Below are 14,670 nucleotides of genomic sequence, written 5' to 3'. Positions count from 1 at the left end.
TTACTCCACGCTACCATCGTCTACTACCATGCCATCTAACGCGTTTGGCATCCTTTGTGTCTGCATATGGTAGCTGTTGAGCTTGTTGAGCTTGTTCAGAAGTAAATCGAAAGCCTGCACTGGCAGCGACGTCTGCAGCATGCTGAGCAGTTTGCCTGGCGCGTTACAAACAGTAATGGCATTCATAAAGTGCTCGGCGCTGCCTTCGAGGTCGCCCTGGCTTAGCAGCAGTTCACCCTTTTTGATTTCCTGCATAAAATATTGTGCGATTGACTTTTGGTCGGATAGTATGGGCACATCATCTGGGGATTCGGCTGATTTATTATTACGGCGACGCCGACGTTCGATAAGTTGCTTTCTAAACTCTGGATGACTGCGACGCTTGTTATCGAAATACACACAATAGCCCAGAAATGCGGCACCGGCCAGACCCACAGCTATGCCAAGTTTTGCTGGGCTTAGCAAAGTTCCAGGCATTTTGTATGCGTGTTGTAAAAAAAATTTATTTAATTGCTAACGAAATGTGTGTTTTATATGCCTTGTTTCAATGCGGCTATAAATATAATAAAAAAGTTGTCCGTATATTTTGTAAATCGTGTGAAAAAGCCTACTAGGTTTTTTATATATTTTAATTGGAAACATTCGACTTGTCACGCGCACAGCTCGCGACATCAAAGGTTAAAACTATTTATTTTTTAAATTAAAGCTTGACAGTGATGTGCAGCTGTTGTATAAATAGCTAACTAAATTTAAAAAGGTAAAACGTCAGACCTCAATCAAATTTTAATTTGCTTAATATCAATGTGCACACGGCTTAAATTAGCTAATGCTGTTCAAATGCTAAATGTGAGTTTTAGATACAGGGTGAGCAAGTTTAGGTAGCGTGCATGAAAAAATTCTTAGCCATCTGCATTACAAACTCAGTTAAGTTATTGTTACATCAAAATAATTAATAGCAGGCCAGCTATTATATTATCTTATCGTCACCCTGTATTCAGCGCTTTATTTATATACCACTTGCGTCATGCGGATGATTAAAATGCTATTTAAAATGTACATTGTCAGCTGCAGCATTAGCTAAAAAATGTAATGCATTTTATTTGTCACAAACAAAACAAACCAAAACAGTATAGCATAAATATAAATTTAAGCACAATTCCATTTTTCACAGTCAGTTTTGTGTAGCTTTGCCAACTGTTGAATATTCACAGCAACTGCAAATAGACAATTTAGTCTTAATACACTTAGCAATTTAGCAAAATGTCAAATGGCAGACTAAAAGCGCTGAAAAGTATGCAACAAGCTAATTCAAGCAAATCAATTTAAATTAAATCTTTAACGAAGGCAAAACATAAATGAAAGTCTGGTTAGTTATTAATATTTAAAAAGCATTAGTTAGAGATTTTTATTGCCAAATCTACGACCTCAATTTCGAAGATTTAATAAGAAAACCGCAGACTATTAACAATTTACAACAAAGTGTATATTAAATTCATGAGCATACAACAACTACAGCATTAATGCTTGTCTTTTAACAGACTGTTAACATATGTTTTGCGTACAAAAAGCAAAAAAAAAAGATTTGAAGGCCACTTAATATGACAACAACAAGGCACAACACACACGCACATATGTGTGTGTGTGGGTGATATGTATCTTGGCAGTCGTCGAAGGATATGGCTTTCAAATGAATTTCAAGGCGTTTGCTGTCATGGCAATGGACTGTGTGGGTGGCAGCGAGTGTTGCGGGCTGGAGACAACTCGATACGTTGACAGCGCAATTGAAAGCGCTAACCGAAAATCATCTTATTATGCAAATTGTTTGTATTATGCTTTACATACCATTAAAATGGCATTTCTATGAGGCTTACACACTTGCGCTCGCTACACACAGTTGTGTGTGTGTGTGTGTTGTCTTCACTGTTCAGTTGCTTTTGTGTAAAAACCCATAAAATCCTATTACGCTAAATGTGTTTTCTGTAGGCAGCAAACAACAAATAGGGTTTTATCGCGCCGGCTATAACAACAAGCAATTTGCGCTCATTAATGCTTTAAAGTTTGTCTACAACTTGCCCAGCGCAACGATTGAAATTTACGGTAATCAAATTTGACAGCTGGAATTTGTAGCATTTTGTGCTGCACTTTGGCTTTGGCTTTAGCTTGATTGAAATGAAAAACCTTTTTTTACTTTCTTTGTTAACCTCTTTGCAATGCTTTTATTTGCTAGCTGAATGGCATTTAATTCACCCGCAATGCTCTTAGCATCATTGGCCAGAGTGCAACGTTGCGTATACTTGTCGCATAAAGTTTGTGCTTTGTAGTCCAAAAAGCAAAGCTAGTTATTTTTGGCATGCAAATGTATACAAACTGCTTTTAGCTAAATGTAAATAAATTATAAATACGTCCGAGAATAATTGAAGCAAGCCCAAAGTCAAATAAAATATGCTAAAGCGCTTAACATAATCAAATTAAGAAATATTTACAGCCAACGCTGCTCAGCCAGCTGTTAAAATTCAATAATTCAACAAATTGCTTGCTGCCAAATTAACAAAAGCGTAGCAAAAATAGCTCAAAGGGCCGGCAGCAAAAAAGTTTTCAAACTTTTCGCCACATAAATAAATGTATGTAACAAACACTTTACTAGAGTAGTCTGCATTTTAAACAGCAGCATTTTTTTAAGCCCCCGCTTGAGTTGTAAACAAAAATACAAACAGCTGTTGAAAATCACACAACGCATACCAATCGCTTCTTTTTTTGCAAGTACAATTTATTTACACAAATTGCTGAAACAAAAAAATATACACATACATGTAAAATAACAGACACAGCATTTAAGTCAGAAATAAAACATATACATTACTATAACCCAACAGTACGGCTTGCAACTAGAAACTTTACACAGTACAGCAACTTTTGCAATTCAATTGTTTGGGGCTTCAGCCGCACTGCAGGGCTGCAGCAACTTGCTTAAAGTTAAAACTACACGTATTTTATTTTATATAAATTTACAGTTAAAAACAAATAACATGACACGCATAATTGTTTTAAATTTGAACTACATATATGTACAGCTAAGACTTAAGAGCGCTGCGTTTTAACTATTTACAATTATTTTGCCAGCTTAATTAACGAAACCGCTCAAGTGTTTGGGTCTACTACACAGGATCACAGCTGCTTGATCGCCTGCGTAAAGATCTCATGCTCATCCTCGACTGGATTATTGTCCTCATCACATGAAATATATTTGATATTCACATGCTGCCGCTTGCCCACGCTGTCCTGTATGGAAAGGCAAATGGGTGAGCTATTGCCATCTGCGGGCCGCTCCATTATGGCCGCGTTATTCAGACTCTGCAGCGCCGGCTGACGTTCGCGCGTTGAAGTTGTGGGCAACTGTTGGATTTGCGTTTCCATGGTGCTGCGCTTCCACTGACTCTTCGGCTCCGCTGCGCAATTTGTAGCTCAATTAGCAAACTAAAGCGAACAGAAATGAAAGCGCGCCACTTACCTCGTGTGTGTCGATTGGAGCTGTGCTTGTTGTGCTGCCTGCTCTTGGGGGAATCGTAACGATAGCGCTTAATACCCAAGAAACCGCAACAAATTATGCGTTGAAAATACATGCGAAATCTAGGTGCACAAATAAAAACAATAGAGCAACTGTAAGTGGAAATTCTATTGAATTTACCTTTTGTTCATCCAGTAGTATATGATGGGATTCACCATGGCATTCGACATGGCCAGCCAATAGAAACCCAAGTACATATGCTGCACATACTTTGTGGATGCCACTTGATTGTTGTGATAGGCATAGATGAAGAATAGATGATAGGGCAGCCAGCATATAGCAAAGATGCTTACAATGGCAATAAACATGCGCACAACTTTGCGTTTCGATTTCATTGACTCCATTTGGCGATCTGTGTTCTCGCCTATGGAGCGACTGCCCCAAAGCACGCGGCCCATTAGCGTATAGCACACAAGCATCACAATCATGGGTATGCCATAGGTCAGCACCAGTATGGTGAGATTGTAGCTGTAGTTCAGTTGGTGTGGCATTAGTAATTATATTAATTATTTTGTGTGCTACTTACACATAGTCGGTCATAGATGTGGGATAGCGTCCATCTGGCCACATCATAAAGCAGACAGTGCGTGATTTGCCATTGTAATAGCTGTCAAAAGAAAAATGTTACGTGTCGTATACGCAATATGCTTTAATTGCTTTACGCTTAAAGTCGAAAGTTTTGCTTTGCTTACAGCTTTTCATCCTTAATTAAATAAGCAGCAGTTACCTTTTGTTAGCAACATAAAGTTGCGTGGCAAAAAGGTTTTGATGCTGTCAAGCATAAAATTTACGCTCTGGCCCCTTTAACGAAATTGAAAGCCTAATTTGTATGACGCGCACTTAAAAAGAGATATGAACCCCCCTAGCACCGATAATTTTGACAGCAGTTACTAAGTGGGCCAATTCAATTTTTGTGCCATCGATTATGTTGAATATTTATGAATTTTGTGCTTGTGGCTTTCAAACGAAATTTTTCGGTATATTGCTGTATACATTGTGTTTAAATTCCCCAAATCATTGGCTTTAGCATCCAGCAGCCATAATCGATTGGCATGCTTTAGAGCTTAAAACAATTGCTGACCTATGTATTTGGTATGCTAAGCCCCGAATATTTTTATTATTCACAGCATTATCGAGTAAATTCAATATACAGTCGCTTAGCAGCGCATACGCGAACCCATTTTTAGCTGGAATTTTGAATTTGTTGTGCGCTGCTCAGGGCTAAACTTTTTATAGCTGCACCTTGCGATTTGTATCATTCATATTTGGCGTTTTAGATTTGTCAGTTTGCTAATAAATAATTTGCTGTCTGTTGCTGCTGGCAACGTTTTAAGTCGACAGCCTAAATAAAAACATATTTGGCTGTTGTCGAGTTAATATTGGGCGCCAATGTAAATATTTTTCGACTCTGCAGCAAAACGCAACAGCAGGCAGACAATCAAAAATATATATTTTAGTACAGACTGGCGTATAATCCAAAGCAAACAATCTTTGTTGCTGCAGAGTTTATAGTATTTATAAAATTTACAAGCGTGTCTGCAACTTAACAACTCAATGGCACACAGTCTTACACAGTCGGTGCTGCCTGCAGCAACTTCTCTTTCAGCTAAATGTGTACGAAAATTCTTCATCAGATGGTGGCATTTAGATTGACGCCTATGCAAAGTGCTAAAGTTTAACATGTGACGCCGCAGGCGGCAAATCAAGTGCAGCTTGAACTAAGACTGGCAGAATTTGTTTATGTTTATTACACGCTGCCAGGTAAAGACAACGTTGGGTAATAAACAAAGAGCTGGGGCTGTTGGTAACCTTAGCTTGCACTTACTGCTTCGTCATGATGCTGGAGTAGAGTAAACAAGGCGCTGAGAGCACACAGCTGAGGGCCCAGATCAGCACCAGTATGAAGCGTACTTTGCGTCTCGATGTGCGACGCTTTAAAGGATGTACAATGGCAATATATCTGCAGATAAAAAACGATGATTGCGCATGGTGAACGGTGAAAGGACCCAAAACGGCAGCACTTAACTCACCTGTCAAACGAAATGGCCACCAGCGTAAAGACCGATGTGGAGACGGTTACCGTGGCCACAAAATTATTGATGGTACAATAAATCGAGCCAAATGGCCAATCCGAATTCAGCATGAATATAAAGTTGAAAACGCAGTTCAATGAGGACATCAGCAGGTCAGCAATGCTTAGGTTCAATAGAAAATAATTTGTAACTGTGCGCATGCTGCGATGTCCTGCAAAACAGAAAGCACATAAAATGGAATTTGAAACGTGACAGCACGTGAATAAAAACAAAAAAAAAGAACAGCAGTTGAAGTAGATGCCAAGTCATTGGCCTTGAGAGGTTCAGCCAGCTGGCAAACGTAGCGTATGCGCGTTTTTCTGTTGAATGCAACGTATATTAAGCGCTTACCTGTAACAATCCATAGTACAATGCCATTGCCAGCGATGGCCACAAACATCATCAGACCAAATACAATGGCCCAAATGGTTTTTTGTTCCCATGGCAACTCATATGGACGTGTGGGCGATGGAAACAGGCATTCGGTTAGAAAATCTCTGCGTTTAAAAAGGATAAAAATATACGAATGAGAGTGAGAGCAACTTTCGCTTTAAATAAATGTAAAGCTAACAAAAAAGAATTTTAATTGAATGTATATTATTTTTTGCAGTGCACTTGTAACAGACAATTTGTAAACTTAAAATATCTTGTTTGTGCAGTTTGTATGTTTATCAAAACTTAAATGCTTATGCGCTTCAGTGCGCTCAATAAAACGTTGCAACACACACACATACAAGCATATATATACACAGACAAAGAGCAAACTATACTTTAAGCTATGCTTAAGTGTATTAAGACAGCACTCAAGCAGCTCGTATAACCAACTATATCCTGTTGTGTGTGTGTGGCGCTATAGAAAATCAATGTAGCTTCAAATATGCGCAGCAAATTGTTCAAGGAAATTCGATATAGCATCATAATATTAATAAAAAGAGCGCAACAATAAATTTAAAGTAATCGGATTTGCTTGTCCTCTTTATTATGTTATACACTTGAGAGCTTTAGTTTAGCGTATGGCTGGCTGGGCAAAAAGCCAAAGCCAAGCAACATATACATGCGTTAATTAGCTGGGAGGGCACTTGCCTGATTGCCTGGCATACTGATTAGCCAAGTGGTTGCTCGCTGGCAGCCACGCCAAGTCTATTAATTAGTCAAATGCCACTCGGTTTGGCTTTTATGCAACATTGTGCAGAAAACTCTTCTATATTTGCTATTAAGCTTATTATTAGCAAGAAATTTAATAACTGCAAAATTGTATGATTGCAATTTGTATGAATGAATGTAGCAGTGGCTAGACTAAACAAGTTAAATGCAAATTGCTCATTTGCTACGCTTTTGTCTATATTTTGATGTTCTCAGAATTTATGTTTGCAAAAATTTTGCCAGACATAGGCAATATTCGAATGTAAGTGACAAGTTCTAGTGAATTTTTGTCTGGCTTGCCGACTTATAATATTATTTATTGAAAAGCCGCATAATTATGCAGACTATTAATAAAATATGGCAATGCTAACATAAAAAAATGTGATTTATGCAAACATTTATTGGCATAAATTAAATTGACATTGTTTAATGACTTAATGTTATGAAAATTTACATTGTTATGTTTTAATTTGTTACTTTGCTTAAAGTCAAGCTGCATTTAAAGCGTTTTTTATACGCTTTTGAGCGCATGCATTCAATTGCGTAAGCAGCCGCATTAATTGATTTTAATTATGCATATTTTATGCCTGTGTGCACTTGAGTTGCTGTTGCAAAATAAAAACAGTTACGTGTTGTGCATACAAGTGGCTACAGTTTGTATATATGTATATATGTTTGCTTGCCGCTGACAGCCGGCGCTGTAAAAATATATTTTAAGCGCAAAGACCACACGGAAACGGAAGTGCATATGTCATTGTCTGCACAGGCGATGCCGCCAATTTGTTTGCGCTGAAATGTGTTTGCCTAAAAACTAAATTACACACAAAAGCCAAAGCCACAGGCGATTGTTGTTGCAGCACTGGGCTAACAGCACTGTGGGCAGCTATTGCTGAAATTGCAGCAAAACCCCAAATTAGCTCACAAACAACTTTTAAGACTATTGTGCGCCATCCAACGCAAATAGACTTAAGCTGCAGCCATTAGCTGGTTGCGCTAGCAAAGGTTCGAAATTAATAAGTGCCTTAATTTAAACAAATTTACATGGCGCACATTATGTAAATTTTGCTTTGCTTTTGGTCGTGTCTGAAAAATTAACTTTATAAATCTGTGTTATTTTTTATTTGGGGCGCGCAACAAAATTGCTGCTGTTATAATAATCATAATAATCTTGTGTAAGTAGCTAGCCGGAAATCCGTATTGGGGCGCGCAAATGTCCACTAATTATTTCCGTTTCCGCAACACGTTTCATTTTTTGTTTCTGCTGGCACCAGCAACGTCATTACGCTAATAGAGGCATAATTTTTATTGTTTTTTGTGTATTTCTGCGTTGTTGGCAACAAAGGCAAAGAGTAAAATGAACTTGGCAAGCAACTGACTTTAACTTGGCACACAATAAAATTTAATAAGCAAGGCGCCAAGCAAAGCGAAATATACGAAATAAAAATTCGTAGAACACACTTAAGTTGTAACTTTAGTTATTCCAAATTGAATGTTTACAATACTGTAAATAACACTAGCAACTTAGTTACGATAACTTATAATCTGAAAAGCAGTGCGTCAACTACTGTTGCCTACTTATGTGCGCCTAAGAGACTTACGCAGAATTCTGCGAATTTGCCTAGCAGCTGAGCCTTACCAAGAACCTACGCATACCATTGAACTTTTATAAATAATAGTAGCTTTATTTGCATTATATGCTATACTTGGAATTCTACTTGAAGCAATCAACAGATTATTTTGCAGTGCACAATAAGTGTTGCCTACTTCTGTGCAGCAACTTGTCGCTAGTTAAGCGACAACTAAAGGTGTTGGATTTATGCTCATTTGCTGCTGCCTAATAACAGCTAGAGAGCTGCGCTTAATTTGTAACTAAATTTACAATAAATGATTAATATAGAATTGCAGCACACAACATCTGACTGTCTATCTGTCGCTCATGAATGCCCTTGGGCTGTCACTGTCAGTCGTCTATATATATATAGTAAGCTACGAAAACTACTCTATATGCAGTTTTGCAATTTTGCTGGCTGGCACATTTAAAATCAACTTTTCAGTTGCAATGCGTGACTTACTTTACATTATGCATGTCAAATATTAACAACGTTGCCAGCAGAGCCACATTGAGATATTTGTAGTTGGTTTGGCTTTATGCTGCACTCAATTGTGGCCAGAGCTGGTTGCTGCTGAGGTGCAAGCTAATAGAAATTGCAAAGTTGTGGCTGTGGCTAACATAAAGTTTGGTAACTTTATGCCGATGCCAGCAACAAAAAGTTGCCAAAGTAAAGCACGCACAACTTATGCCAAAGTTAACGGTCACGTTTATAAGTGCTTCATTAGATAGACACAAAGTTAAATATGAAATTTTAAACAGCAGCGCAGATCAATAGAGAAAAGTCAGATGTGCAGATGTGTCACGTTAATTTAGAGAGAGAGAGAGTTGCAATCATTCGCTGTTTAAGCTTCACTAGTTGTTTAGCTAATTTATCGCTTCCGCAATCCTTTCAAGGCTCATTCAAGCAGCACTAATGTTGGCATGGTCAGCGCGTCTGTTATCAAATTCATGCCCACTCAAGCATTGTAGCCCAGCGGCTCTCAGCACCATTGGCTTGCAAAAACAATGATCAACATGTATATACAGATGTATGTTTGTATGCTTATCGGGCTGGCGTAATTCAAGCACGTACTCGCCCAATGTGACGCAAATGAGTCCACTTTCAATTTAGATTTATGTGGCGAGATTGTCACAGCTCATTGTTTTGCTGTTTTCGTTGCGTTTCGTATTGTGTTTGCTTTGTTGCTAATCATCGCGCTGAAAGTTTCACACACTTGAATTGATTGTAGAGCATTTAATAGTCGCGCTAATTATTTTTGCAGCTCACCTTGTTGTTTATTATTGCCTTGCAACGCTGCAGCTATTTGTAGCCAATTGCAAATTGCACGCCCAGCTGTCTGCTTCAGTCATTCGCATTGTCCTTGTAGCTATAATTTGCCGTCTCTCAACACTCAGCTGGGGAATTTGTTTTATGGCCACTTTCTGTTCTTTTTTTTCGGTCAGCTTACGAATGGCAAAAACAAAGTTAATTGAAAAACTTGTCATATGCAAATTTCTGCGTGGCCCAGGCTCAGGCTCAGTTGCACTACTACTACAGTTGCCACAATTTGTTACCCCTAGCCGAGTGGGCTATATATATTTTTTATAAACTGGCAGGCTGAGACAACGTTATGCTTTGTTGACTGCTGCTTTTTGTGTTGGCCGTGTTTAAAAGGTTGGCGCGTAAGCCAAACAATATTTTTTTTGTCTGAGCTCTTTCTCAATGTCATGCTTGAAGTACTTTAAATTATTTTTATGCGCACATATAAATTGTGATTGGATTTAGAGAGAGAGCGCGCAACAAAAAAAAGGACCAAGAGCTTGGCATCAAAATCAATAAGCGTATGAAATGTCATAAACATAAAAAAAAGGCTAAAGCCTAATGCTGAGCGCTTTAAAGACAAGAAATATGTTGGTCGTCGGGCAATTACAATAACTTGAACACGCATACGCAGTGTATGCCAGCGGCTAACATTGCTGAGGTATTTTGCTTGATTGCTGCTAAGCCACAAAACCCGAAAGGTCCAACCATAATGAGCTTAAGTTGGACACACGCAGACTCACGCCCACGTCTGCACTATAACTATTTATATATTGTTATGTGTAGTTTGTGTAGTTGCTGTGATGTATTCACCTGAAGCTTCACTGACAAGCAACAAATAATTGTGTTGATTGTTGCGCAACTTTGCCATTGACATTTATTGCTCGCTCTGCGTCCTGGATATTTGTCAAAGCCTCTTCGCTTAGCTGTATTTGTATTTGTTGTTGCTACTACTGTCGCTGCTGCGGGATTTGTCAGCTAGATTTTGCACTCTGAATTTAATTATTTGGTTGCTGTGTGTGCACTTTTGTTTTGTCAAAAGAAAAAGCAATTTGTAGCTACGGCTTAACTAGGCGAAACTTAGTTTGCGTGCAATTCCCAACGCAACAACAATTTTGTTGCCAAATACCAACAGTGCCTAATAGAAAAAGTTACGCAAGCTTCAATAGTTTAATCAAACACTTTAATCAAAAATCAATAACGTTTTTTATGCTCTTTGAGCAGGTAATTCGCGTTCATTAAGTCGATCGTACTCTGTCTGTCTGGCTGCACTCCTTTGAGACTTTAATGCAGCCTTGCTTTGCTTATTTTTGATTAAGGCCAATGCAAATCCATCAAATTAATATAAAGCAACGTCAGCTTTGCTTGTCTACAAGCAAACATTGCTGTCGTTAAGATTTAAAGCTTGCCTCATCAATTACACATAAAGCTGGCATTATGCATGGGATTTATATATTTACATAAAATGGCAAATACTTCAAGTGTCAATCAGCATTTGGTATTGGTGGCATTAAGTGCTCGTTAGTGTGCTAATAGAAATCTGCCACAAATTGTGGCAGCAATATTAAGCCATTGTTATTATGCATGATGACCACAATAACTTAATGGCAATGCTGATTTCATATTAGCATAAATAAACAAGAGACAAAAGTGATAAATAAATTGTTACAGACATTGAGGCAAATCTTCATAGACTTATTGCAAGTTATAAAATAAAAATGATTTATTGATTTCAATTGAACGCCGCATAATTGATTTAGCTTAAGTTCAGCCAATTTATCAATTACATTAAATGGCTTTAACGCTTGGATTAGCTATAATCCTTACACTTTTATTTCAGCGCTACCAAAATATTCGCAATCGATTATTTGCAGCCGCTGCACGCGTATTAAAGCTTTATATATTGCCAAAATTATATTAAAAATATGAGCAACTGCTGCTGCTTGCTACGAGCTTAACTTCCAATGCATTGCATGTATATATTCATTCCGCTTGCTACATTAATTGTAAGATAATACCAGACGTGATTGAGCTTTTTTCGAAAATAATTATGTAATTGATCCTAAAAGTTGCACAAGATCCACAGTCTATACAACTTATGGACTGAGTTGGTTATACTAGCTCAAAAGTTTGATTAAACTAAATATATAGCAACTATCGATCGTTCTGCACTGGAACTGAACGATACCATCGGTGCTTTGCTTTTCACTGGAGTAAGCATTAAATGTATGCAGATAGTATCTGAGGCAGACTGCCTTAAGGCTTATCAAAACATCAGCTGACTTAAGCATTTTGTTGCCAAAGCATTGAAGCTGAGTGCCAACGAGCACGTTTGTATTAAATTTATTTAAAGAATAACTTGATAGTAAAATAGCTTGACGAAAATGTGTCTTATAGCAAGTTTAATTTCCGAAACATTTTATGCAGTAAAGACTCAAGTTCATAGACTTATAAATATCATAGAAAATTTAAGCATAATCATAAAAGTAGTGATAATTTAACTTAAAAGCTCCTTTAGATTTTAATTAGGTAACATAAGCTTGACTTGCTAGCTGAACTAAAAGCAATCTTGAATCTAAGACAACAATTAAGCTATATATATTTCAATTAGTATAATTACAATAGCTTAATAGACAAATAAACAAAACGTAGCTATTAAAGTTTTCAACTTACTTGGCTTCGTTTATGCTCTGCAGATTATCCCGATTCTCTATGATGCTGGAGAGCAGACTCACAACCTCGGTGCGGTTGAGGCTATTCAATAGCGTTGTATTCACAATGCTATTTAACTCGAAGCGACGCACGGCCAAGATTGTGCAGTTAACCAGCAGTTCCGTATCCACAATATCCGACATTTTCTTTTTTTTTGTTTTTAACTATAGCGTGTTGATAAGCGGTCAGCCTGACAGAAACACACACTCACACTCTGACACACACACACGTTGGAGCCTGCGGTTGTATAATGCGCGCTTGTGTTAATGCACAGTTATGACATAGAAATTCTTTTCATTTGCCACGCAAGTCAAGTTATGAGCAGATGATAATTTGCGGATTTTAATTATAAGCATTTTATGCGTAAGCAACGAGCGTAAGCATTGGATTACAACAAAAGCCGCGCACACACTGCATTTAATGCATAATTAATCAGCCGCAATTTGCGTACAACAAGTTGCATGGCCGCATAAGTTTGGCGGCGGCGCCACTAAGTCGACTGCAGTTGCAATAACACACAACACTGCGTATATTTAATTCCACTAATTGATTGGCTGTCAACGATTTTTGTTTTGCGCCGTGTTGTTGACAACTTCACTTTTTAGCGCTGCTGCACTTTGTTTTTACATTTTGTTTAAAAGCATTTGCATGTAACTTATTTATGACTTTATTTTGTAAGCTGACAATAGCCTGTAATTTTCAAATAAAAAACTGTGTTCTGTGTATCACAATTCACATTTACAGAATTTGCATATTTTTTTGTAAATTTGTAATTTAAATTACACCACGCTCACAGCTTTTTTTCACTTGCATAATTATGTTTTAATTACTTGCTTAAATCTTTTGTTGTACGCACTTTAAACACTAAGCGCGTTTTTTATATTTTTTGCCTGCCGCCGCTACGCGCCAACTTGCTGGCCTGAAGTTCTGCCGACGACTATGCGCATTACATACGCTTACGACAAAAAGTCTGCAATGGTTGCTGTGTTAATTTTGAAGGCGCCCCACAGTGGCCGTAATGTTGCATTAACAGCATGCGTAGTTATTAACTGCTGCGTATTAATAAACGAGACTTGCGCTTGTTGCAAACTTTGCTTAATTTACTAAAACTTTGCTTAATCAAAAGACTGTCTAAAGCTGTCTGCAGACACAGCAGCCGCTTAACAGTGCAATCACCTTTGCTAGCAGCAGCAGCTCAGCCTCACAACCTGTTGAGAACAGCGCCGCAACATGTTGCTAACGGCCACAAGCAGCAACATGTTGGCTAGCTTTGCAAGAGCGGTTATAGCTATAGCTATAGCTATTAAGAGCGCGCTTAAGCGCTTGCTCTTAATTATGAGCACAGCAGCCTATGCTTATTGCCTGCGGTTTTTGTTTAGGCAGACGGGCGTCAAATAAATTTCTCGCCTCTTGTTGAGTTGATGAATGACCTGTAAATTGTAATAGAGGACATGGGCAAGTCGCAACACTCCAACTGCTTGTTGTTTCTGTATATTTTATTTATATTAATGCTTGGCTAGTTGTGTTGCCTGCTAATGTCTGAAAATGTTAAGTTGCCCCTTGTATTTGCACATGCCAGATTATGACTGCCCAACCAAACTAGACACCCACACACACACGCGCATCCTTACGCGTACGTGTGCGTGGACTTAAATATCTGATACACGGATATGCAGCCAACATGGCTGCTATTTTTTTATGATGTTGTTGCGTTTAGTTTATGGCATACATATGTATGTGTATAAGTATGCTTAGGCCAGCCCATGACCACACCCACACATAGACACACACACACACGCACACGCAGGACTGTTAAGTGCGCCCGCCCATAGCACACACACTCAAATTTTGGTAGCTAGCAGTCTCCAGCTTTCGTTTATATTCAACGCGATTTCTGCATGTTTATTATGTTAAATTTATGCGCGTTTGTTGTATTTTGCTTTTTATGCTGCGCGCTCTCTCGCTCTATCGCTAGGGACTACTGGAACGCTTAATGATACACTGGCAGCTGCTCTTTATTTATATAGTTCAAAGCATTAACTAAGTGCCCTGCTAGATTTGTCGATTTTGAGTTACATTGTCATGCTATGACACGCTTAGTCGCTCTCTTTTGCTATATAAACACAATTAATTAGCAGCAGCAGCAGCAGCTAGTACTACTATTAATTTTGGTTTAGTACATTGGCAAGGTACGAACGCAAACACTCTGCTTGCCACTTGGTAGCATGCCACAAGTCAACATGTGTCAATTACCGCTTGACTTTTG

General features: G+C 38.3%; 2 protein-coding genes across 2 annotated transcripts; both read right to left on the bottom strand.

Moving 5' to 3' along the window:
• LOC108601430 (mitochondrial import receptor subunit TOM20 homolog) lies at positions 1-477 on the bottom strand. The gene has a single exon (XM_017989328.1). The coding sequence runs from the start codon at positions 475-477 to the stop codon at positions 1-3; it is 477 nt and encodes a 158-aa protein (XP_017844817.1).
• A 2,563-nt stretch (positions 478-3,040) lies between these two features.
• On the bottom strand, positions 3,041-12,724 carry LOC108602319 (tachykinin-like peptides receptor 86C). The gene is made up of 8 exons (XM_017990403.1): positions 12,366-12,724; positions 5,989-6,134; positions 5,596-5,809; positions 5,391-5,525; positions 4,092-4,172; positions 3,686-4,033; positions 3,509-3,627; positions 3,041-3,446 (listed from the first exon to the last, which is right to left on the bottom strand). The coding sequence occupies exons 1-8, from the start codon at positions 12,545-12,547 to the stop codon at positions 3,166-3,168; spliced, it is 1,506 nt and encodes a 501-aa protein (XP_017845892.1). The 5' UTR covers positions 12,548-12,724; the 3' UTR covers positions 3,041-3,165.
• Between the last annotated feature and the right edge of the window lie 1,946 nt (positions 12,725-14,670).

The sequence above is a fragment of the Drosophila busckii genome, chromosome 3R, assembly GCF_011750605.1.
Source record: "Drosophila busckii strain San Diego stock center, stock number 13000-0081.31 chromosome 3R, ASM1175060v1, whole genome shotgun sequence".
Taxonomy (NCBI): Eukaryota; Metazoa; Arthropoda; class Insecta; order Diptera; family Drosophilidae; genus Drosophila; species Drosophila busckii.
This window is presented reverse-complemented; position numbering and strand designations above follow the sequence as displayed.

Bases quoted from the DNA above. Each gene is read 5' to 3' on its own strand.
- LOC108601430 (XM_017989328.1), bottom strand. From the start codon at position 477: ATGCCTGGAACTTTGCTAAGCCCAGCAAAACTTGGCATAGCTGTGGGT.
- LOC108602319 (XM_017990403.1), bottom strand. From the start codon at position 12,547: ATGTCGGATATTGTGGATACGGAACTGCTGGTTAACTGCACAATCTTG. The intron at 5,526-5,595 runs GTGAGTTAAGTG...TTTTATCTGCAG, and splicing joins GTGGCCATTTCGTTTGACAG to ATATATTGCCATTGTACATC. The intron at 4,173-5,390 runs GTAAGTGCAAGC...TTCTTTTGACAG, and splicing joins TCCAGCATCATGACGAAGCA to CTATTACAATGGCAAATCAC.